Genomic DNA, 23,725 nt, shown 5'->3' on the forward strand with positions numbered 1-23,725 from the left:
CTAACATTGTCTTGTAATCAATAATCTCCTGAATCCAGTTTGGTCAGAACGCATTGGCCAGGGTCGTCTGGGCAAATACAAGGGGGTGGCATGGAGAGCCCTTAGCAACGTGCAGCGTGAGCAGGGTGAGGTGGGCTGCCCACAGAGTGTTCCCTACACCTTCAGCAACAGCCTTAGGAAGACTTTAGTGAAGGAGGAGAAAGTCCTTCAAAGTTACAAAGAAATGTTGAGACCTGGAATTGCATTTAGACGATATCCACCTTTTTGTCTAGGTTCGGATGTTCTTGGTAACCTTGCCTTCTATATGAGAAGTAACTCCAGGGAATTCTTTGAAAACTCATGCAATCCTTTTCTTGTGTTTGTAGAACTTCATTGTCCAGAACCAGTCATCGATCATGGAAGAGCAGATTATAAGAGCAGGGAGGTCTACACCCCTCGGACCCGAGTGACACTAACGTGCGATTCCGGCTACGTCCTCCTAGGCCAGGCCTCCATCGAGTGCCAGGCTGACAGGAGCTGGGCTCCTCAGCTGCCCTTTTGTGAGAAAGGTACGTGGGGAGCAGCAGCATCGTGGCTATTTAAAAGCAGTAGCGAGTAGGCAACCTACCTCCAGCATCCACTTCTGGGTAAGGGGAGGGCACTGCCTTATGGGCTTAAACTTATTATTTATGTGGCTTCTCCTGGAACTGTAATCCAGGTCAGAGCTGTGCAAGAGGTGAAAGCATTAAGCTGATGTAAGAGGCTACGTTGGGTCATGATTCTGCAAGTGGCTGGGCAGCAAATGAATGTGAATTTGCCTAAGTTCAAACACAATGTGAATTGTGTGAACTGTACTTCACGGATATCCAAGAACCAACTCTGGTTCTCACCTGAATATGATAATCATGGTTTTCTTCCCCCCTCCCTTTTTGTCCCCTTTTCTTCCCTTCCCCTCCTTCTCTATTTTTTTTTTCTTAGTCTGTGGCCCACCTCCAAAAATCAAGCATGGGCAGCACTCGGGCTCGAGAAAAGAGCAATTCCTCTACGGCTCCAAAGTCACGTACAGCTGCGCAGAGGGGCTGTCCCTCATTGGGGAGTCCTCCCTGTACTGCACGTCCATGGATGGGGAGAACCTGACGTGGAGCGGAGCTGCCCCGGAGTGCAGAGGTGACTCCTTCCCTCGTACGAGGCCGGAGGCGAGCTCGGGCCTAGGGGCAAGGCTCGGTCTAAGCAGAGCAGGGTGTTAGTGAGCAGGGCTACCTGGAAGCCTTGCTGTCTCCTGCAGTCCTGACAGCTCTAGATGGAAGGATGAGCCATATGGAAACTGGACACTCTGGTTCTTATAGATTGAAAGTGGTTGGAAAGTGGCTTGGAGGGAGGTTACCAAGGTGGGAAGTTACCCCCTAGTCCATGGTCACCACGGTCCCTGGAGCCAGGCTGGCAGCCAAAGTGAACCCCTGTCCTCTCCTCTGCTCTCCCCGCAGTGGTTCGCTGCCCAAAGCCGGTGATCGCCCACGGAGGGATGTCCCGGCCACAGCACACGTTCCCCTACGGGGAGGCCGTGGGGTTTTCCTGCGACGAAGGCTACGAGCTGCACGGCAGCAACAGGAGCGAGTGCGGGGCTGACAGCGCCTGGCACCCGCCCCTGCCCACCTGTGAGCCAGGTGGGTCCAAACCTGGGGCTGATGCCCCGCGTGGCTAGAGCAGGTCAGGGGGTGGCTGCTTTTTTGCCTTGCTAACAGTAAGGGGAATTCACAGCGCTTTCTCCTCCTCTTCTCATTATATTATTTTCTCATATGCATTTTCCTCTCAGTTCAGTGCCATGTGCCAGTGGGAGATGACCTAGAGATTTACACGAAGGGGACCCGATTTGAAGTGAATGAAACTCTATCCTTCTTCTGCAAAAATGCTGACAGTACAACATTATTTTCAAGAACTACCTGCTCCGCTGGTGGCAAATGGGTGCCACCACCCAAATGTGTAAGTACCATCAGCCCAGGCTTTGTCTGTATCTCATCCCTTTAACACTCTGGGATAGCTTGAATGTTTTTGCATCCTTACAATGTGGCTGGCATGATTAAATAGGTTTTCAGTTATAATTATTAAAGTATAACTAATAATTACGATTAATGGGATTTCTTTTTTAAGGGAGCGCCTATTCAGCAAGGTGTATGTAAGGAGTTTCTTCGAGCTAAGCAAAATCTGCCATGTGGAACGTCTCTGGAAGAAGTGAAGACTGTGCTGGAAATACGGAAGTTGTATCTGGAGATCCAGAAACTTGAAAAGGAGCTAAACCTCAGAGGAAACAGCTAAATATTGCAATTGGTATCGTAACAGGCACATCTCTGTTGATGCATGTTGAATAATCATAGTGGCTGAAGACTTTTAGTGACTTTGTAATTCATACTAATACATAAGTAGCCAGAAAAAAAAAATAACCAGTCAGTGAAGATGCACATATTTAACTGTAATTCCATCTAGCCCATTGACATTACATTTGTGTAACAGTTTCATTGCTGTGAAGAAACATCTAATTGTCCTACTATCTGTCACCTTAAAGGAGGTAAGCTGAAGAAAGTTTGTTTTTTAGCAAGAGTGCCAGCTTTTCTTCCCAAGCAGGACAGGGCTGTTCCTGGGACTCTGGGCAGTTTCACTTGCTTCATTTTTGTGTGTATTCACTTGCAGCAAGAGCAGTTGTTGGAAATGAAACTGTAAAGGGGCTAGATTATTTCTTTGCTGTCCAGTAAAGGGGAAGTGTTCTGTTAACCTGTGTCTTGTGACCAAACATATTTCAATGCACAATCATAATAAAAATGCAATTCTAGTAAGAGCTGTGTCCTGTTTTTAATAACTCGGTCCTATTTGCAGGTAAGAGGGGAGCTGTTTTGACAATCAGTGCCTGTTGAGACATTAACCCTGGCCCGAGCTGCTTGGTCCCCTGTCACGGGGCAGAGCGGTTCCCATTGCTGCACTAGCCGTGGCCACCTCCGCTGCACCCGGCTGGCCAGGAGGAACGGCCTGGCTCCAGGCTGCTTCTCGTTAGCCTGTCCCCAGCTTCCTGCAGCCGTTTCCCTTTTCCCTGGTGGCTTGTGGGTGGCTTCTTGGCGCTGCCACGCTCGCTCGGAGGAGAGACCGTGAGTGCTGCCGCACCAGGAGCTCCTGGCGCTGTGGAGATGGCCCCTCGGTGGAGCTGGCAGCTCCTGGGAGCGGTGCTGCTGCTGCTGGAGCCAGCTGGGAGTCTTGGTGAGCATCACTCGTGTACCCCTCTTCTTTCCTTCTGCAGTTCAGCTTTGCTTATTGCTCAAATGTTTAATAATTAGGTTAGTTAAGTTCACAGTTTCCCTGTTGTTGCTGTTGCTGACTTCCCCATCTCTAGCATTGCTGTTTTGTGCAGATAATCCAGCCCGGTGGCTGCTGCTAACTCTGCCTTTCTTTCCCTCAGCTCCCTCCCTAGGTACTTGCAAGGAGCCCCCCAAAATTCCCAATGCTTTCCAGAAGTCCTCCGTGGGGGCCTTGATTCCCGCCGGGACCACCGTTGAGTACGACTGCCTCAGAGGCTACGAGCTCGTCCCGGGAATGGCCTCGGCTCGGGTCCTTTGCCTGGAGAACTTCACGTGGTCTCCAGTTGAGAACTTCTGCCAGAGTAAGTATGTGAGCCCCTGGCTTGACGAACTGTGCTGGAGCTGAGAATGTCATCTATAGAGGACATTGTTGTGGCCCTTGGCACGAGATGGGGATTGTGATAAGATGGAGAGTCATTTAGACAGTTAATAGTTTCTGTCATTTAATTAAGGGGGACCCAGTTAACGATTTTAAGCGATATCAGCAGCAAGGTTGATGCATAAGCACTGAGACAGCCTATGGAAATGTCAAAGGGGGCTCCAAGGGAGCTGCCATGCGTCCTGTGAGCTCGCTCCTGTTCATCAGGAGTAGAGATTTGCTCACTAATGGCTGTAGGAAGAGCGGTAAATAGTGATTTCTGCCTGGACATTGACACTTTCTTGAAGAACAGCCCTTTTCAAAATCCCCTCTCGTGCAAAATATTCCCACCAGCTGTTAGCTGGTGAGGTGAATCTGCTGCCCCCAGCTGTTAGCATTACGCTTTACACTTTTTTCTTATGATTTTTGTCAGAAGTTCGTTGTCGCAACCCAAACATCACCAATGGAGTGCAGATCCCGAAGCCAAGGCCTGGAGAAGACACGTATGAGTACGGAGACGCGGTTTCCATTGAGTGCAACCCTGGGTACGGCCTCAAAGGAGGGAACCTCCGTGCCCTGGCGCGGTGCCGGTACGACGGGAGCTGGGATGCTGCCCTGCACGTGTGTGAACCAGGTAGGTGCTGAGCGGAGCAGCGCTGCGGCCTGGGGACTGCCCACCCTCACTCTGCAGCGTAAGGACACCCCAGGGACACCTGCCCGTAACTTAGTTTTCTCTCTGCTGTTGCAGTTTGTGAGCAGCCCCCGAATATTCCTCATGGGAGACACAACAGCTGGACAGGGAAGAAGTATTTTATTGGGATGTCAGTGATGTACACGTGTGACAGAGGCTACACGGTTGTTGGGGAGCCTCTTATATTTTGTCAAGCTGGAGATGGGGTACCTGCAAACTGGAGTCACGCTCCCCCTGAGTGTGCAGGTGAGTAGCTCCACATCCCACTGAAGCAACTAGGAGTAGGAAAGGGCAGAAGTAGTGTTGGATTGTCTGTGCAATGGGAACACTGCAGCTTTGAAGTCCTGTTGGTGATGACATCTCAAGCACACTTGTTGACCCCCAATTTCCCTGCCTCTGTTGCTGCATTTGTTAAATGGATTAGTTTTCTCCTGCTCACCTGTCAGAGGTGCAGGGGTCTGTATTCACGAGAAGTTCTCTTGTTTGGTGATTCACAGAGGTTCAGTGTCCAGCCCCATTTGTTGAACACGGAAGCCTGAAGTCTGCACAGAACTTCACTTACAGGAGCACAGTCACGGTCGAATGCGATGCCGGCTACATCCTTGTGGGTGCCACCACCATTCAGTGCCAGGACAGTGGCAGATGGCACCCCAGGCAGCCCACTTGTGTCCTAGGTACCCACAAGTCTCTTCCTTTCCTTGCTCCCATGTAGAATTGAGCATTTCATTACATTGTCAGTAGTTGCGTGAGAGGGTTGGTCTGGGTTTCAGCCAAGGCCGGGCTTGAGCTTCATCCCCGTGGGTCTGTGGGCAGCCAATTTCCAGCCATTTGTGTCCTTTTCTCTCCCCCAGGTCGTTGTCCCTCCCCTCCTGCCGTCGAACACGCAAACCTGAACCCGCAGTTGAACTTGCTGGTGGGCAGCACCATAACCTACTTCTGCAAATCCGGATACACTTTGCTGCCTGGAGTGTCTGCAGAAAGTACCTGTCTTAAAAACTTCACCTGGTCCAAACTTCCAAAGCTTTGTCAGAGTGAGTATTCCATTTTCTTTGCTTTGCTAGGAAAGCATTAGTTTAATGATTTGAATAGCACGTTAGATGTTTCCAAAATACACACCAGTGCTGCTTTGCAATAAGGACTTCATTTAGCAGTGTTTGCATTCTCAGTAATAATAATTTTGCTGTCAAAAGCGTAGAATGACTGAAAAGAAATATCTGAAACTTGTGCTAATTTAGCTGTTCAAACAATGATGCAGTGGTGCATGTAGTCATGTATAGTCTCTTCACTCTGATCTCTGGCTGGTCACAGGGTTCAGACCGTTTTGCTTCCCAAGGCAAATACTTGTTGTCCCGTAATTACAGCATCTCGCTGTGCCAGGTCTGGCTGGAGATGCCTGACACTGTTAACAAGCAACGTGACCCGTTCAAGTTACCACCATGGAAAACATTGCTGGTGCGAGTGTCCGCCGTTCTCATGGCATAAACCACTGAAGTTCCTTTTGTGCTGCTGTTCCTCAGGGATTCACTGCCCAAACCCAACTATTAACCACGGGAGACAGACCAGCCCCACGCAGGCTGCGTACGCCTTTGAGGACACTGCGGAATTCCGGTGTGATCCTGGCTACGTGCTCAAAGGCACCCGGAGGATTCAGTGTTGGTCGGATGGGACGTGGCGGCCCCCGGTTCCCTACTGCGACAGGGGTGAGTGTGAACGGGGGGAGCTTTGACGCTCCAAATAGTCAGGTTATTCAGCAGAGTGTGGGCCAAACCTGCCAAGGATCAGCAAAGCCTTAGAGGAGAACCTGCCTGAGTGAAAACATCACCAACTGGTTTCTCCTGTAATCTCTGTAGATATCTCAGTGTGCTCCACTGTATGAGAGGATCTTAACTATTTTTTTCTTGACTTTTCACTTGTAGTTTGTGACCAACCTCCAAAAATCAAGAGTGGGCAGCACTCGGGCTTGAAAATGCAGCACTACCCCTACGGCTCCAAAGTCACGTACAGCTGCGCAGAGGGGCTGTCCCTCGTTGGGGAGTCCTCCCTGTACTGCACGTCCATGGATGGGGAGAACCTGATGTGGAGCGGAGCTGCCCCGGAGTGCAGAGGTGACTCCTTCCCTCGTACGAGGCCGGAGGCGAGCTCGGGCCTAGGGGCAAGGCTCGGTCTAAGCAGAGCAGGGTGTTAGTGAGCAGGGCTGCCTGGAAGCCTTGCTGTCTCCTGCAGTCATGACAGCTCTAGATGGAAGGATGAGCCATATGGAAACTGGACACTCTGGTTCTTATAGATGGAAAGTGGTTGGAAAGTGGCTTGGAGGGAAGTTACCAAGGTGGGAAGTTACCCCCTAGTCCATGGTCACCACGGTCCCTGGAGCCAGGCTGGCAGCCAAAGTGAACCCCTGTCCTCTCCTCTGCTCTCCCCGCAGTGGTTCGCTGCCCAAAGCCGGTGATCGCCCACGGAGGGATGTCCCGGCCACAGCACACGTTCCCCTACGGGGAGGCCGTGGGGTTTTCCTGCGACGAAGGCTACGAGCTGCACGGCAGCAGCAGGAGCGAGTGCGGGGCTGACAGCGCCTGGCACCCGCCCCTGCCCACCTGTGAGCCAGGTGGGTACCAGCATGACTCGATTCTCCCAACTGCTCACGTTTCTCGTGCTGATTTGCCTTCTCTTGTGCTTCCTTTCCAGTTCTGTGTCCGAAACCACAGGTGAAAAATGGAAAGCTGGTCGGTACTTGGGATGGTCAATTGTGGTACAGAACGAATGCAACTCTTACCTTCGAATGCCTTCACGGCCACCACTTCTCAGGGGATGGGGACCTGTCTTTGGCAGACTCTTGGACAGTCACCTGCTTACGTGATGGCACCTGGACACAGCTGCCCAAGTGTGTAAGTATCCTAGTCTGGCTGCACTTCTGTAAGAAACCTGCCTGAATTCTCATAAGAAAAAAAACCTTAAAAGCTTCTGCTTCATTTCAACCACGGGGAGCCCAGACTGCATTAGGCAGCTGTACAGCAAGCAGGATAAAAGCTCGGCCTTGGATCTGACAATGTGTGCATCTCTATCCACTCCAGTGCAATTATACATGCCCTTTTCCTGCTTTTGTTGTGTTTTATCTTTTAACAGAAAAAACAAAATGATGCTGCTATATGTGAAGAGGTTGATGATATTAAAACAGCTTTTGAGTGCGGCGTGCCTATAGCAGAACTGAAAATGCTGCTGGAAATACAAAAGCTGTTTCTGGAGATTCAGAAACTAAAGGTAGAACTAGAAAGCTTTCCATGAATGAGCGAGTCCTGTGGCCTAAATCACCTTTCCTGTGGATGCAGTTCGTATAGTCACAGTATCTATCTGTAAGAAGGCTTCATAGTACGTGCGTATGTGGATGTAGCCAGAGGAATATTAACCAGTTTATGCAAAATTGCTTTTTGTCATGCTAGATACTATAGAGCTAGAGCAGAGGGGATTTCTTTTCTTCCAAATGTCCAGCTTGATTCCCTACTTAATAAACATTGACATTATGTTTTAGGAATCATAGTGAGAAATTAAAATGAGCTGCTTTTTCCACTGAGTGAACTGTGTCAAGGCAGAAGAAACTGGATGGAAGAAGAAACTGTGTGAGCACAAGCTCTGAGCTGGTGCAGGCTGCTGATGTAACTGCTGCTTTATACACGTGCCTCACCCTGCTCTTATCTAGCTGAATTCAGCGCACCATAACATTGATATGTTTTATCTACCCAGAAATAGGAATGAATTAACCATTTAACAATGTTTTCTACTAATCCATTTAAGGGTAATTACATAAAAGCATTGCATTTTAAAGATTTCTAGAGCCTGTCCTCTTATCCTGGGATGTAGCGGCGGCACCAGGCGTCTGTCCCAGCGCGGTGCTTGGCAGGTGCCTGCGCTGCTCTCCCCCCATTTCCCTCTGTGCAAGCGAAGGCCGAGTAGATGTTGGAAGCTGAAGTGCAGAGGAGGGCAGAGCTCGGGTCGTTCCTGAGGAGCAGGCGCCTCGCGGAGCAGTGGTGACTTCCAGACCCGTGACAATAAAGAGCAAGCTGCAATCGTGAGTGTCTCGTGGTTCTGTCACGCTGCAAACGAGGAGGATTTGCAACGTGCCCAAGTGGGTTTGAGTTTGGGCTGAGAGGTAACAGCCTCGCGGGTGAGGGGACGCGGCTGGAGAGCCCCTCCGTGGGACGGCGCCGCTTCCCTGCGCCACGGGGACCCTCCCGTGCTGGTTGCGGGGCCGTGTTGGGCAGGACGTGTCCCCACGCGTCACCCGCAGCCCCGGGTGGTGCAGCCTTCAGCGAGCAGATGTGCTCTACTCCCTCACACCCAGCCCCAGCCGTGAGTCACGCAGTGAGGGGAAGAAACACCCCAAGGGTGGCCCCGTGTTGGTTTTCTTTAGGTCCTGCTGCATTCCAGGAGCTCCGGCTGCGCCGCGTGCCCCGGGCCAGCCTGGCTGCAGCCGGCGCTGCTGCTGGCTCCTGTTTTTGTAAATCCCTGCCCCGCGGCGCTCGCTGCTGCTCTCGGGCCCAAAAAAGGGGTTGAGTCAGCGGCTGGGCCGCGTCCCCTGCACGTGGGGGACCAGGGACCCGGGCCAAGGCTGCGGCAGCTCCCCCTCGCCCCGGCGCTGCCGCCTGTCCCTGCAGGAGCTCATTGATTCCGTGTGTGTTCGGGGAGGTTCCCGCTGGCTCCGGAGCTCTGCCGAGTCCGTCCAGCCCGGTGACTCCTCCAGCCTCACGGATGCTCCCACATCCAGCAAGGAACAGGCTGCGATGAAGCCACAGGAACAGGGATGCCCAGGCCGGGTGATGCCGGGGTCCCGCCGCCCCGCGCTGCTCCTGGGGCTGCTGGGGCTCCTGCAGCTTCCCGCTGCCGGCGGTGAGTAGGGACGTGCAGGACGGGGCCTCCGGGCGCCTTTCCTGGTGCTCCCGGGGCTGTGGCCTGTCCGGGGCCGCTCCGGGGGCTGGGGGAGGCCGGGAGCGCTGCCCGTGCCCAAGGAGCGTCGCGTCCCGCAGGCGACTGCGGCCCCCCGCCCGCCGTGGCCCACGCGGAGCCGCTCGGCGCCAGCCCCGGCGGCCGCTTCCCGGTGGGATCCAGGGTGACCTACAGGTGCCGCGAGGGCACCCGGCGGCTGCCCGGGCGCGCGGACACCGCCGAGTGCCTGCCCGGGCCGCGCTGGTCGGAGCTGCCCGAGCTCTGCGGCCGTAAATACCTCCCCTCCCCGAGCCCGGGCTGCCCCGGTCCCGCTCGCTTCGCTCAAAGCTTCTGCCCCGCACGGCGGCCGCTCTGCACGGGCCCTCCCCGGGCTCCAGAGATGCTTCCCTTGGCTGCCGTTCGTGGGATGCGCTGGCAGGAGACGGGGGTGGGATGGGGTTAGTTGGCAGATGGAGCCCGCGGTGCTTGGTGGGCGCAGCTCCCGCGGGCACCGCGTTGCGGTTCCCTTCAGGCATCTCCCGCGCGTCGGCTCCGCTCTCCGCACGGCGCCGGGGGCGGCCGGCGCTGCCAGGGCTGCTCTGGTGCCCCCAGGCAGCTGCGCGGCCCCCACGAGGCTGCGGTTCGCGGCCCTCTCCGAGCGGGACCAGCAGAGGAACTTCTACCCCGTGGGCATCACTGTGAGCTATGCGTGCCGCGCCGGCTACGCCAACACCACGGCGAGCGCGCCCACCAGCACCTGCCTCCCTGAGCTCGCGTGGACCCCCGTTCCCGAGCTGTGCGCCCGTGAGTATCCCTGTCCCGCACGTCCCCGCTCATCCCCGAGCCGCTGCCACGTTCCGAGGTGGCTGCTCCAGCCCAGCTGAGCAGCGGACGTGCCCATCCTGCTCGTTTTTGCGGTGATGTTAACGGATCTGCTCTGGTTTTCACGGTGGGGAGCACGTTCACATGCTGATGCAACATGGGCACCCACGAATACCAACTTGCAGAGAGCGTTTCTACTGCTGGAGCTCCAAACGGAGCTCACGTATCTCCCTGGTGCAATCCACACGTTATTACGATGCGGCTCCGCGTTCCCCGTCGCGGCGGGGCGCGAGCACCGACCGCCCGCTCTCCCGCAGGGAAATCCTGCGGCCGGCCGGGAGCGCTGCCCGGGGGCCGGATCCTGCCCCCCTCCGAGCTGCTCTTCGGCGCCCGGGCGCGCGTGCGCTGCCACGACGGGTGAGTCGGGGCCAGCGCTGCCGGGGCCGGCGCTGCCGGGGGGCACCTTGATCTCCCCCTGCGATTCCCTTTTCATCCCACGTCAGCGGGGAAGTTTAGCACCCCCAGACACCCCAGCTTTGGGATAAGAGAGATTTTGCACAGGAAAAGGTCCATGTGTGGGTTCGAAAGTGCTGAACCATAAACCACTCGTGTTTGGGTGTTTCCAAGCTAGGAAGAAGAGGCACGAAATGCACTTTCCGCCCGTCGGGAATGTGACTCAGACTTTCTGCCTGCTGCCGCTCAGGGCCCGTCGCAGCGGGAGGCCGGGGCTTGGGAAATCTTGCTCACGATCCCGGAGCCTTCGTGGCGAGCGGGTTCTGCCCGTCTGTGCAGATGTTTGGATGCAGCAGCTCTTCTTTCCAGACGCTCCTTAGGGTGGTCCCTGGAGAAGGGACAGCGCGTCCAGCCCCTCTGTGCTTTGAAACAGAGGTTCAGGGTGGAGGGATAACGTTATTTGCTGCAGTCATTGCATGGAAATGATGATTCCTTAGAACAGGGGAATGGAAGTCAGAGCCTGGGGAGAGGCCAGCACTTTAAATAGATTAAAAATGATTCCAGGCCCGTGCATGGGGAAAGATCTCTCCCTGTTTGACAGCTCTGCATATCTGCTTGCTTGAACCAGCCTTTTCCAGGCTACTAATCAGACTGGTACCAGGGGAGAACACGTTATTCTCAGCTGGATAAACAGCTCTTTTCTTGCGTGGTTTCACCCAGGTACAGGCTACGCGGGAGGGATTTCATCCAGTGCCAGCTTAAAGGAGCCGACGTCGCATGGAGCAAGTTTCCCACTTGCGAGTGTAAGGCCGATCCGACCTCGCTTCTCCGTTCCAGGGATCCCTGTGTTCCAAGGGCTTGTTTGTTTTCCCTAATGTTATGGCAATGGGAATATTCAGCAGGTTTCTTGCAAATGCTGCAACAGAGAAAACTCCATTTTGCTGCTGAGACTGTATTTGAGCAACTCAATTTTGTTCCCACAAAATCATGACTTAAGGTGATGAGATTTCTCAGAATCATGAACCGGGGCATGGCAACCTGCCTGCTTATTTTTATGACATCCAGAGTAAGAAGGAGACCTGAGAAGCGCTTCAGAAACCTGGTCTAAGCAATAGGCAGTGCAGCTGCCCAGGAAGTTTATTCTCTCCAAAACTCTTAGGAAAACTCTTAACACTTAAACATTTTGCATTTTAGTTATTAGTAAGGCTTTTAGAAATACTCATTCTGGCCTTCTTTCATGCAGTAATTACCTGCTCCACACCACCTCAAATTGCCCATGGAAAACATGATGGTGAAGGTGTAGAAAAATTTCCTTATAACTCAACAGTGACTTACAGCTGTGATTCTGGCTTCCAACTCAGTGGAAACGTTTCCATTCGTTGTACAAGCACAGATAAAATAACCGGAGTCTGGAGTGGAGCTGCGCCTCAATGTGCAGGTGGCTATCGCTGGGTTTAGTCTTTATCGCGAGTTTAGTGTCCAGTCTGTCCAAGCTAAACCTATGGTGGTCGCCCGATTAAGCCATGCTGCAGTTCAGAAAAATGCATTGATACCAAATGGAGCATAGAATAAACTGTCTGTAGAAGGGGTAATGTAGAGCTTTTAGCATTTAGCTGCTGCTCTTGTTCTTTTTACCATAGAGAAAAGAATATCTGCCAAGCTTGCAGCACAAAAAATGGAAAAGAGCCCTATCCTCAAAGGTGAGTTGAAATGATTCTGTGTTGAATTAAGCTCTGTGTTCCCAGATTTAATTAGCTGCTTTATCGTCTTTCTATGAAAAAGACATTCAGAGAATTGCATGCCATGAATTTCACTGTTTTCAGACTCCTATGGCTCCAGTAGCCAAGCATCTAAGAAGGCTTTCAAAAAGGAGATGAAAATCAACCTCTATAAAAAGTCACTCCAAAATACCATCTCCTTCTCCTATTCTTCCTCATTCTCCAAGGCACCAGGTCAGTCCTGCCGTGTCTCCCGAAACTCCTCTGGGCTCGGGGGAATCGTGATGGATCCCAGTGTTTATTCCTGTCCCCACTGCTGCAGCATTCACGTTTTCACCTATTTCTCTTCAGTGTCAGGTAACTGCGTCACCTCTGCATTCAGATTTGTTGTACCTTTATATAAAAGCCAAAGTTACCACCGCCCAGCAAGCAGCCAAAGGCCTCTGTGTCCCCCGAAGTACATGAGAATTCCCAGCTTCCTGCCCCAGGCCAATTGCTTTGGAAACGTGAAATGGTCCAAAGTTCCGGCGCTTTGTGCAAGTGAGTGACTTTTTCTTCCTCCATCAGGGCTGCTTGCTCAGGGTTTCTTTGTATAGTTTGTGTTTTTCACTTGTGAGGTATCTGGTTCAGAGATCAGGTTTGACTGTGTCTTAATAATCTTTATTTTGCATCTTTTTATAAAATATATTAATTATTTACTCTTGTATTATTTGGGACATGGCTTAGCCTAGTTCTTACCATACTCAAAATCAAGAGATAATTTTATATAGCTGAAACAATTGTATATAGCATTGGATTTTCTGTCCTCATCGTGGCAATATGAAATACTAACTCAATGCCAACCCTGTTCTGTGCTAGCAAAGTCAAGGACAGCCAGGAGAAGCAGAACGTGGTGGAAATGCTGCTACAGCAAATTTCCAATTCGTTGCAAAGGAATGTTTTACCTGTAAAATGGGTGAGTGCGATGGAAATAGTATCCGAGTGGGGATATAATCATAACTAATAAGTAAAACAAAATACTGCAGGATCCAGCCATAGGACTGGAGACCTGATGGAAAAATATTTCTCTGGTATGAGGGATAAACTGAGTTTGACCTTTCTTGAATCATGTCTCTGGCATCAAAGAAAATAAGGCAAACATTTTATTTACACACACACACAGACACACTTAGGCTTGTACCTGGGTGATTCTTTTATATATATGTAGAATAATCTCCTTTACCTGTTAAATGCAGGGTAACCGGACTGCTTTCTACCAGCCGCTCGTGTGCGTGCTCCTGTTGGAGAGATGTGAATAGGACAGAAGTTTCAGTGTTGTTGGGGAATGAAAAGAGCTTCAGAGAAGAGTTTCACAGGCTTAAAGGAGATGAAGTTTCACCATGTCAAGCCCCTGTAGTAACAAACGTAGGTTAGAAAGGTCGTAGATGATACAATGTGGAAGGAAAGTGGGGAAACTCGTGTTCTGTGTTTTGCTAGAAGTTCCCATTTTGCTCTGTTACGTCACTCCAGCATGGGCGTTAATTAAAATCTTGTTCTCTGGGTTTTTGTCCCTTTCAAACACTTCTTTTTCGCTCTCGGTGCCGTTCCAGGACCCTCTGCCCACCAGCAGCCTGTGGATCGACCCGGTCCGGGCGCCCCGCGAGCCCCGTCCTCCCTCCCGGCCTCGGCTCCGCTCATCGCAACAGGCAGCCCCAAGCCAGGGCGACGGGAAAAGGGGAGCAGCTCCTGAAACCCCCCACACCATTCCAGGGAGGAAACAGTTTGGATATATCTAAAGTACAGTGCTAAAATTCCCCCTAAACTGGGTGATTTTCTCCTCCTTTGAAAATTCCGGGCAGGGATCTGGGAGCAGAAGCTCCTCAAAGCCCCAGGCTCATCCCGGGGTTGGTTGTGCAGCCGGTGGGACACGGGGCAGCATTGGGCAGGTTCCCCGGCTGCTTCCCAGCACTTTATTTGGCCGAGGCTTCTCCCCAGCAGCTCTTCCTTGGGCATCGTGAATATAAGGATGCCTAAGGAAGCCGTGCGGGGTGATCCTCCTGCCTAAATATATCGTTCTCCTTAAACTGATAGCACTGGGAGCCCAAAGTGTGTAAAACCCTCCCCGGGTGCTGGCAAAGCGCTCCAGGCAGCTGATGTCCTTGTTAGGGCTCTTACATTGTGCTCTCAGAGAAGAAGAGATTGGATCTGTCTCATGTATGCAAATAACCTGTATTTTTTAAATAATAGTATGTTTTAAAGTTCCATGAAAACTGTCTGGAAATCGTCTGTGTAAGAGCTATCTCCCACAGTCGTTTCTCCCACCTGAAGTTTTCCCTCGTGATGTTGTGGCACCCTCACAGCTCCCCGATCCCTTCCAGGCCCGGGGAGGGACGGCACCGTTTCTCGGAAGCCCCTGGACAATTTCCAAGGGATCTGGACAATTTCCAGGGGATCTCTGTAAGGTCGCGCTCACTTTGACCAGGACTTTGCCTCGTCACGGGTTTCCGTGCCCGCCGGATGCCATAGCAATGAGCATAAACACCCGGGTATCTAACCCAGGCCTGAGTCACCCCCTCGGCACGGCAGGAATTCCTCGCTGTCGTTGCAGATATATCTACGCTAAACGTCAGCCAACTTTTGCTGCAGTCAGGACTGACTTACCCATCTTGCTCAACTGCTTTGCTTCTCTTGCAAAGTTCCGTCCTCGTTTCTCAGGAAACCAGAGCACCTCGTGTACCAACACGACTGCTGGAGGATCTCAGCCTTTCGAGACTTGCAGCACTTTCTTGAGCCAAATCCTGCTTTTCTATCAGCCCTGACTGTTGAATCTTGGTGGTTTGTGCGTGTTTGGGCTCTGGGTCTCCTTGTCGAGTGAGCGCCCGCGTGCACAGCGGCTTCGCTAGCACCAGCTGCGCCAATGAAGGGTCTTTCCACACTGCTCCAAACGCCTGTTCTGGGCTGTGCGATGGTTACCAGCCTCGGGTGCTGCAGCATGGACTAACTGCCTTGTATTTAGGTGACAGCGTGAGTTTTTCTGTAGGTTTAAGAATAACCAGCGGCTGCAACACGAAGGGCAGCGCTCGCGGTCGGCTTTGCGTCCTCGCGGGCCCGTCCCGGCGTGGGGCTGGCGCGGGCCCCGTCCCGCGGCCCCGGCTGCTCCACGGGCCGTTCCGGGTTCGAGGGCAGAGGAGGCCGCGGGAGCTGCAGCCTCCGCCCTGCGCTCGGCCCGATCCCCCCCAGCCGAGGGCTGTTGGAGCGAGATAAAACCCAGCGGCCCCGGCGCCCTTATCAAGGGCTCCGCTGCCCAGCTCTGGCTGCCGGAATGGGCCCAGGCTCCTGCAAGGGCCCATGGAAACGCTGCGGCAAAGGGCTCGCTCCTGGCAGAATTCCTTGCCAAAAGTTGCTTCCGTGGTTTGTTATCTCCTGCTGCTCTAAATCCATAACGGTAAAATCCCTTTGCAGTTGATGTTGTTTTTCCTCTAGTGACTTCTTCACTAGCCCCCATCTCATTGGAGTTGCCAAGTGATCCACAAAACTGCATCCTCCCGTGGCTTGGCCCTTGCTGAAAAGGGACCTGGAAGGCAGGATCTTGCACTGCTCCCCTAGCAGTAAATGCTTTTTTACACATACTTGGAGACAAGCAGCAATATAAAAAGGCAACATACAGTAAAAAGGCAATAAATAAAAAGAACAAACTAGCTTTGAGCTTCTCTGTGCAAATGCACTCGTTTCCTGGACAGCTAAAGGGAAGACGGAGACGTCACGGCAGGGCCCGGCATCTTCAGGACCTCCCTGGTCCTTGGGGACTTGACCCTGTCCCACTGGAAAGGGGAGTTTCCCTGGGTTGTCCCGGGGGGACGCTGCTCTCCAGCCGCCGTTTGCGACCCGATCCAGCCCGGCCCAGACCCTCTCCTCCTCCCGTTCCGTTTCGCCTTCCCTCTTCTTTTCCTGTTTGCGCCGTGACCGCTTTGGCACCAGCCGTGTTTTCACGGGAAGGCAGCGGGGCAGGTGCAGGATGTCCCCGTGCAGCCGCTCTGACCTCGTCGTCGCTGCCGGCCCCAGACCAGGACTTTGCGGGACTCCCCCCGCTCCGGAGCCGCCGCCCAGGGCGGTGCCGGGGACCCCGCGCGGCGCCTCCCGCTTCCCGCCCGCTGGAAAACCGCAGCCGGGAGGGAGCGCTGGGGGGGCCGGGCCGGGCCGGGCCGGGCGGAGCCGCAGCCGCTGCGCCGAGCCCGGCCGGACGCTGCTCCGCGGCGATGGGCGCCGGGCGCCGCCGGCTGCTCCCGGCCCCGCTGCTGCTGCTGCTGCTGCTGCCGCCCGGGGCCCGCGGTGAGAGCGGGACGGGGACCGGGGGGCTCCAGGGCGGCCTGGGCACCCCGGGCAGCTGCCCGGTGCGGTGCATGCGGTGTGCACAGTGCGTGCAGCGTGTGCAATGCAGCGCGTGCGGTGCATGCGGTGTGCGCGGTGCATGCAGTGCCCTGTGATGCACGCAGTGCTGCGCGTGTCGCATTTACCTCGTGCCCGGGTGCTCCGCGAAGGCAGCGCCAGCCCCGCTGAGCCCCTTCTCGTGCCGCCGCAGGGGCCTGCGGGCCGCTGCCCGCGCTGGCGCGCGCGGAGCCGCCAGAGCAGAGCCGGCAGCAGGACAGCTTCACCGCGGGCTCCAGGGTCACGTACAGCTGCCTGCAGGGCCTCACCAAGCTGCCCGGGATGCCCGACACCACCGAGTGCCTCCCCACGGACCAGTGGTCCCCGCTCCGCGAGTTCTGCGACCGTAAGTACTCCGGGACGCTCCTCTGGGACGAGTCGGGCTGCAAAGACGTGCTGCTTCAGTGCTCTTGACCATTTGCTGCGTTTTGAGCTGTTCTGCATCCCCCCCACGCTTAGTTTTGCTGGGATGAAAGTGTAAATAACAGCCTTTATCAGCCCAGCGAATGCTCCTAGGCTGCAAGTATTTTGATTTTGATGTGAAACCCTTTATTTGGGCTGCTTTGCTGTTGGATGTGCACTACCAAGTACCTTTACATGTACCTATAGTAGAGTGCAGCGCACAGTAATCTTTGCCTCACAAGTGTGCATTTTGGTTGTCTTTATTGTCACCAGGGAGCTGTTCTAGCCCAACACGTCTAACCTTTGCTAAACTGGCCGAAGAGGATGAAACCAAGAATTTTTACGCTGTCGGGATCACTGTGAGGTACTTTTGCCGCGCAGGCTACGAGAAAACCAGCGAAAGGCTCCTCACCAGCACTTGTCTTGAAAATGTAACGTGGACGGAAGTTCCTGAGTTGTGTCGAAGTGAGTGTCTAGGGTCACTTTTCAGTGACCATCCACAGCTGAATCGTCAGGCCTGTGATTTGTATTTGTGTTTTAGGATGTTTTAGAATGATGAAAATATCATCATCATGAAACATCATGTGCTCTGAAGTCATCAGATATCTGGTTTGATATCGCTATAATCTCATGCAAAGGATTTCTGTTGGTCTTCCCCTTCCTTGTAATGTTGCCCTAAGGCTGATCTTACTCTTTTTAGAGAAATCTTGTGGCGTTCCAGCAAATCCAGAGCATGGTAAAGTGGTTACAACCGATCACCTGTTCGGTGCAAGAGCAAACGTGGTTTGTGATGATGGGTGAGTACGAAGGCAACTGCTCGTGTTGGCACCTTAAAAACAGGCAAATAAACCTCCCTGGGGAACCAAACACACACCAGGCGTCCGGAGCGGCCGGAGGGAAGGGCTGCATTGGAAGCATTGGGATGGCACAGGTTGAAGCTCTCGTCCTGTTGTTCTTGCTACACCTCGAGTCGGTTCCCATCAGTTAGGAAGGCAGTTTCTGCTCTTCAGAGGAACAGAAAATGCTGCATTGGTCCCTGCAAAAGTTTAACACAAACATCTGGCCCAAGTTTGTTTTAACGTGTGGGAGGTTAGTATAACAAAATTCGTCCTGAGACCTCATGGAAGAGGAAGGGGATATTTGCTTTAAACAAACAGGTTTTCCACAGATTTCCTGCGCTCGCACACGCGAAAGCACCAAGAGGTGCGTGCCCGGGTGGCCTGGCCGCGTCACCCGAGCAGACACGGGGACACGGGACCCCGGCGTCGTCTCACGGGGTGATTTGGCCGTGTCTCTGCCCGCAGGTACCGCGTGGCCGCGCGCTCGCCGCTCGTGCACTGCCTGCTCAGCGGGAGCGGCGTCGCCTGGAGCAGAGTCCCCGCGTGCCAGGGTGAGTCGGGCTGCCTGCAAACGTCACGTCCGTAACTGAGGATGACTCGATTGTACACTGATTCTAATTAATTAGGAGAGGTAAGCAGTAGGGGAAAGGAGGCAGCTGAGGTGATGAAAATAAGGATTAGTCAGTAGGGTTGCCAGGGCCTTTGCAATGGGCAAGCCTGGAATAAAGCAGCAGCCTGGTGGCCCTGCTGTCCCTGCTGGTGTCTCCTGCCACCGTCCCACGTGTCGCAGCAGAGACCCTTAAAAATAACCATGTGCAGGGAGTGTGGCCAATGCTCAGGTTTCACCTCCAGCTTCCTGGACACAGCAGCAACAGGAGCCCCCGCCGCCAATGCTCCCGTGTTGCCACTTCCAAGCACGGGGAAGATCCTTCTGGTGGGGTCCAACGAGCTCCTTCCTCTCCCTTCTCTCAGCCATTGCCTGTGCTCCCCCTCCGGCCGTCCCCAACGCGACGCACAACGGCAGCAGCTTGCGGGAGTTCGCGTACGGCTCCGTCGTGACTTACACGTGTGGCCCCGGCCTGCACCTCGTTGGGGATGGAGCTCTTCGCTGCACGGCTGCAAACAAGGAGCACGGGCTGTGGAGCGGCCCTCCTCCTGCCTGCAGAGGTGAGCGCTGCTCCCGCGGCTTCCTCCTGTTGCAATTTTTCTTGTCAGGCACTTGGATGGCCCAAATCTGCCCTTCTCGGAAGTGGAGGTCTACCTGCTGGGCAAGAATTCCTGGGGCTTGTTTCCAGGAGGACAGTGTCTGCTTACAAGGAAGCTTATTAGAAAGTCTTGGTCTCTGACGGACAATGATGTGGCACATTCTGTTGAAGAAGGACACGGTTACAGTTGTGGCCAGTTTTGTGTTTTTTTTCCTTCAAGTCCTGTAAGTAGCAGTGGAAAGGAGGCAGCTGATGTGCTGGGGCCTTTGCAATGGGCAAGCCTGGAATAAAGCAGCAGCCCGGTGGCCCTGCTGTCCCTGCTGGCCGTCTCCTGCCACCGTCCCACGTGTCGCAGCAGAGGGCCTTAAAAATAACCATGTGCAGGGAGTGTGGCCAATGCTCAGGTTTCACCTCAAGCTTCCGAGACACGGGGCCAACAGGAGCCCCCGCCTCCGGTGCTCCTGTGTTGCCACTTCCAAGCACGGGGAAGATCCTTCTGGTGGGGTCCAACGAGCTCCTTCCTCTCCCTTCTCTCAGCCATTGCCTGTGCTCCCCCTCCGGCCGTCCCCAACGCGACGCACAACGGCAGCAGCTTGCGGGAGTTCGCGTACGGCTCCGTCGTGACTTACACGTGTGACCCCGGCCTGCACCTCGTTGGGGATGAAGCTCTTCGCTGCACGGCTGCAAACAAGGAGCACGGGGTGTGGAGCGGCCCTCCTCCTGCCTGCAGAGGTGAGTGGGATTGTTTCCAAGGTCATCTGCTTACAAGAAAACTTATTTAGAAAGCCTTGGGCTTGGAGGGAAGGCAACATGCCAAGGTCTTTTGAAGAACAACCTGTGTACAGATGTGCACAATTTTGTATTTTTCCCTGCAAGGGGAACAGATAATATTTTATTTAAAAGAATATTTGAAAGGTGTCACTGTCTGATCTGAAAGATGGTGAGCTAAAGCTCAGGATGGTTTTATAGCTAGCATCCAGCAACAGCTAGGGGGTAACTATAGACATCTGCCTACCTTTAAGATTTGAGTGCCACCAAGAGGTTCCTTCTTGCCTCTCACATAAATCAGAGTCCTTAGATTAAAGTCTGGGTTCTTTGCAAAGGGATTGTGTAGCCAGAGCAGTCCCTAGATCTTAGGAGTTTCTCTGGGACACTTGGCAGCCATCCAGCTCCCAGTCCATAGCTTTGTCCTTTGGAAACATGGACCTTTTCCCGGGTGAGCAGAGGACGAGTTCTTTGGGACAACGTCCTTGGCCCATCCTGGGAGCAGTCACAAGCCCTCCTTGGCCAGCAGCATGGGCTGCTGGAGCAGGTCCAGATCCACAGGCCACCACTACCACAGATCAGACCGTTACCCCTGCATTTACTCCTCAGTGGAGCATTGCATACCTTATAGAGACACGGTGAATTATATATATATTTAACTGCTCTTTCTTTTAGCTTTTTTCGCCGTAGTTGAGACCATGGCAGTGACAGACCCACCTAAACCCTTGGAAGATGAAACAGCAGAGAATCGTCCTGTCTTAGGTGAGGGTTCAGGAAACGCTTTCGGCCTCGGGTCGTGTTGGCTGCTCCAATTCCACCTCGCTGGGCACCTGAGGCTCCGGAGTTTGGAGGTGTCGACCTCAGCTCTGCTGGTGGGGAAAGGGGGAGCGGGAAGAGCACAGCCAGATGTTAGTAATTAATGACAGACTGATTAGCAATGCTTTATCTTCTCAGGAGTATCAGATTTGGCTCTGTTATTTTAATCATATTTTCTCCATTTTCTTCTCCAGCATTTATCCTTGCCCCTAGTTGCATTGGTAAGTCGTTTAAATTTGAGACTATACTTTCCTAAGCCAAAGCTGTTGTTGTAGTTTAATATCTGGGGTCGCTATTGTGTTTGCTTCATTTTAAAACTCCTTGTTTTAAACTTTTATCTCCAGTTAGGGTTTGTGTGTTTCTCTATTAGCTAATGGAATAGCACTGTAAGCAATGACATATGTCTTAGTAGAAAACATTACAGCACTTGAGGAAGAAATGAAACAAGCCACAGCTAATATCGTACATCCTGCCACTCTGATTAAGAACGTTCCTTTTAAAGGGCTTGAAAGAGGAGAGCTTAGCGAAGCCTGGGCATCCTTGTTGCAGGAAGGAGTGAATACGAAAAAAGAGTATGTTAAAATACAAAGGCTGCCTATAAAAGCATTAAATAAGTGAGAATCACACAGTTAAGAACATCAGCATGAAAAATACCCTTCAATAGTGATTTCCTGTGGTCTCTGCCCAGGGATGCAGGGGGGCTTTTGCCTTATTCTGGGAAACCTCGTCGTGGTGCTGGCCTGCAGAGCAGTGAATTTTCCCATTGGTCTTTTATCAAACTGCTGTGTTTCACTGAATTACTTACCAGATTTGCTGTTTGCTTATTTGCTTCCCAAGGGATCTGCATACTTCTAGTGTGGGGCTTCGTGAGGTGGAAGAAGAAAAAGCAGCAATGGTGAGTGAGCCAAAGCTGCTCTTCGGAGCCGTTCCCAGCCTCATTCCTGGCATTTTGCTGGTCCTGCTCTACTAGTGTTTGCTCCTCGGTGGCAAGTGACATAAATTTGCCCTAGGTCTATATTCGTATGGTCTAGTATCACCTTAGTGTTATATCTGGGTTTGTTCTATCCTTTTCTCTCTCTCTCTGCAGTTCCTATGAAACAGGCTCCCCAAAGCGCGTGGCGAAGGGGCCGGATCCGCAGACGGGCCGGGGGGTAGCGGGTGATGCTGAGAAGCAGCCTGTGCTGGGACAGCTCCCTGCATGGTGGGTCTGCGGAGCGGGGCGCCCGCGGGGCGGCTCTCGGTGCCCACGTTTCAGCCGGCAGTGCCAGGAGGGGACCGCGCTGCCGAGGGTCCCTTGGGGCTCTCGGCAATCCCAGGTCTCCTTCTCCCGTGTCCGCAGCCCCCACGGGAGCTGCCACGTGTGTCCCCGCTGCGAGGCCAGGCTGCACGTCCACCTGGGCCGGCCGCAGGGCCAGCCCTGTGCCACCTGCGGGGACTGGCTGCGCGCCCGGCTTGGCCCCGTGCCCACCTACGCGGCCCTGAGCATCGGCGAGGCGCAGAGCCCGAACGCAGCGGGCACGAGGTGCGTGCGCCCCGGGGCAGCCGCTTCCCCCGGCGGGAACGGGCTCCTCCTCGCCAGCGGGGTGTTCGGAGCGGATCCGTGTGGGATGAAGCGGGAACGCGTCACTTTGGGTCGGGGGAGAAATATATATCCCCGGGTAAAGGGGAAATGTAAGGGAACCTGCCGCAGCGTGGCAGCTGGGATTGCTGCGCGCGCCGGCAGCGCGGGGTTGCGCGGGACGCTGCGTCTGACCAACCCTCTCCATTCAGCTCTCTGGAAAAAGCTCCGGGTTTGCTGAGGAGCAGCTTTGTGGAAGAAGAAATGGTGGAGGGGCGTGAGGCAGAGCAGCCTGGGAGCCGTGAAAGGTACCTCCTCGCCTCCCGCCCACGAGCACGCGCAGGACCTCGCTGCGAGCAGCGCTGCACCGAGGGGACGTCGTGGGCACGGGGCCTCGCAGGCGGCTCTCGCGTCTCCCTGAAAGGGCCTGTTGTTTTGCATGTCCTCGACCCCGCTTCTCCGCAGCCCTGACCACGTGTGTCCCACCTGTGAGGACTGGAGGGCCGCCCACCTCGGCGGCCGCGGCGCCACGGAGCCGGCGGAGCCTCCGCGCGGGGCACGAGCGCGGTGAGTTCAGTTGTGCTTTCACCGGCACACGCTCTGGTGCTTCCACACAACCACTTGCTTGGTTCATACTGCAGCTCACGGAGTCAAATCCACTCGTATTTGAATAACCCAGACGCTCTCGAGGATCAATCCCGCGGCCCTGCCCGCGCTGAGCCCTTCTCCCTTCTCTTCCAGCGCCGCGGGGCCGGTGTGCCCGGCCTGCACCGACCAGCTGCACCTCGAGCTGGTGCACTCGGAGGCGCCGGGCCGCTACGTGTGCCCGCTGCCCGGCGCCGGGGCGGCCGCGCACCTCGTGCCCGCGCGCGGGCCGCCGTGCCACGCGTGCCCGCGGTGCCGCGCGCCGGCCCACGCGCACCTCTGCCAGCTGGGGCGCCCCGGTAAGCGCGGCTCCTCGCGCAGGCGCCAGCGCCGCTCGCCCGGGCGCCGGCACCTCCTCACCGCCCGCTTCCCGCTGCAGGGCCAGCTCCGTGATGGCTCCGGCGGCACAAAACCTGTTGGAAAGCGCGGAAATTCATCACTAACGTCCAACCTTCTCGCTGGAGCTTTCATTCAAGGCAACGTGAACCAAGTCGCCTAACTCCACAGTCGGCGGGAAGCTCCTTGCAGAGAAGCTGAGGGCTCGAGCAAGACTTCAAATCCAGCTCCCTACTGGTTTGGTGCCCAAATTATTTCATGCTTTAGTAAGACCTATTTTTGTAGTTCTTAAAACAAACCGTTTTAATTTCAAGGAATGTTTCTCTTTATTGGGAAAGTACTTTCATACTAAGCATCCTGTTTGCACAGATTTATAAGATTTATGTGTATTTTTAAAACTTTTTTACTGAGGTTTAGCAGCATGCAAATACCAGTGAAGAAACATACAGTGTTAATAGTAAAGCTATTTTGTAAACAAA

At 54.1% G+C, this 23,725-nt stretch overlaps 1 protein-coding gene across 1 annotated transcript in view; it reads left to right on the plus strand.

Moving 5' to 3' along the window:
* Positions 1–23,725, plus strand: part of CR1 (complement C3b/C4b receptor 1 (Knops blood group)) — a 59,195-nt gene that overhangs the window by 4,187 nt on the left and 31,283 nt on the right. Inside the window, 28 exon segments of the mRNA XM_088526927.1 lie at positions 366–548; positions 958–1,146; positions 1,464–1,643; positions 3,434–3,622; positions 4,112–4,312; positions 4,427–4,615; positions 5,221–5,400; positions 5,887–6,069; positions 6,286–6,474; positions 6,792–6,971; positions 9,385–9,573; positions 9,896–10,087; positions 10,423–10,522; positions 11,279–11,361; positions 11,802–11,996; positions 12,199–12,258; positions 16,835–17,026; positions 17,464–17,547; positions 17,804–17,879; positions 18,387–18,472; positions 18,894–19,088; positions 19,664–19,858; positions 21,545–21,602; positions 21,795–21,908; positions 22,047–22,229; positions 22,478–22,573; positions 22,731–22,832; positions 23,007–23,209. Of these exon segments, the coding sequence (XP_088383053.1) occupies positions 366–548; positions 958–1,146; positions 1,464–1,643; positions 3,434–3,622; positions 4,112–4,312; positions 4,427–4,615; positions 5,221–5,400; positions 5,887–6,069; positions 6,286–6,474; positions 6,792–6,971; positions 9,385–9,573; positions 9,896–10,087; positions 10,423–10,522; positions 11,279–11,361; positions 11,802–11,996; positions 12,199–12,258; positions 16,835–17,026; positions 17,464–17,547; positions 17,804–17,879; positions 18,387–18,472; positions 18,894–19,088; positions 19,664–19,858; positions 21,545–21,602; positions 21,795–21,908; positions 22,047–22,229; positions 22,478–22,573; positions 22,731–22,832; positions 23,007–23,209 (4,266 nt within the window).

The sequence above is a fragment of the Tinamus guttatus genome, unplaced genomic scaffold (genome assembly GCF_059628265.1).
Source record: "Tinamus guttatus ecotype Peru unplaced genomic scaffold, ASM5962826v1 Tinamus_guttatus_pri_ptg000259l, whole genome shotgun sequence".
In the NCBI taxonomy this organism is placed as follows: Eukaryota; Metazoa; Chordata; class Aves; order Tinamiformes; family Tinamidae; genus Tinamus; species Tinamus guttatus.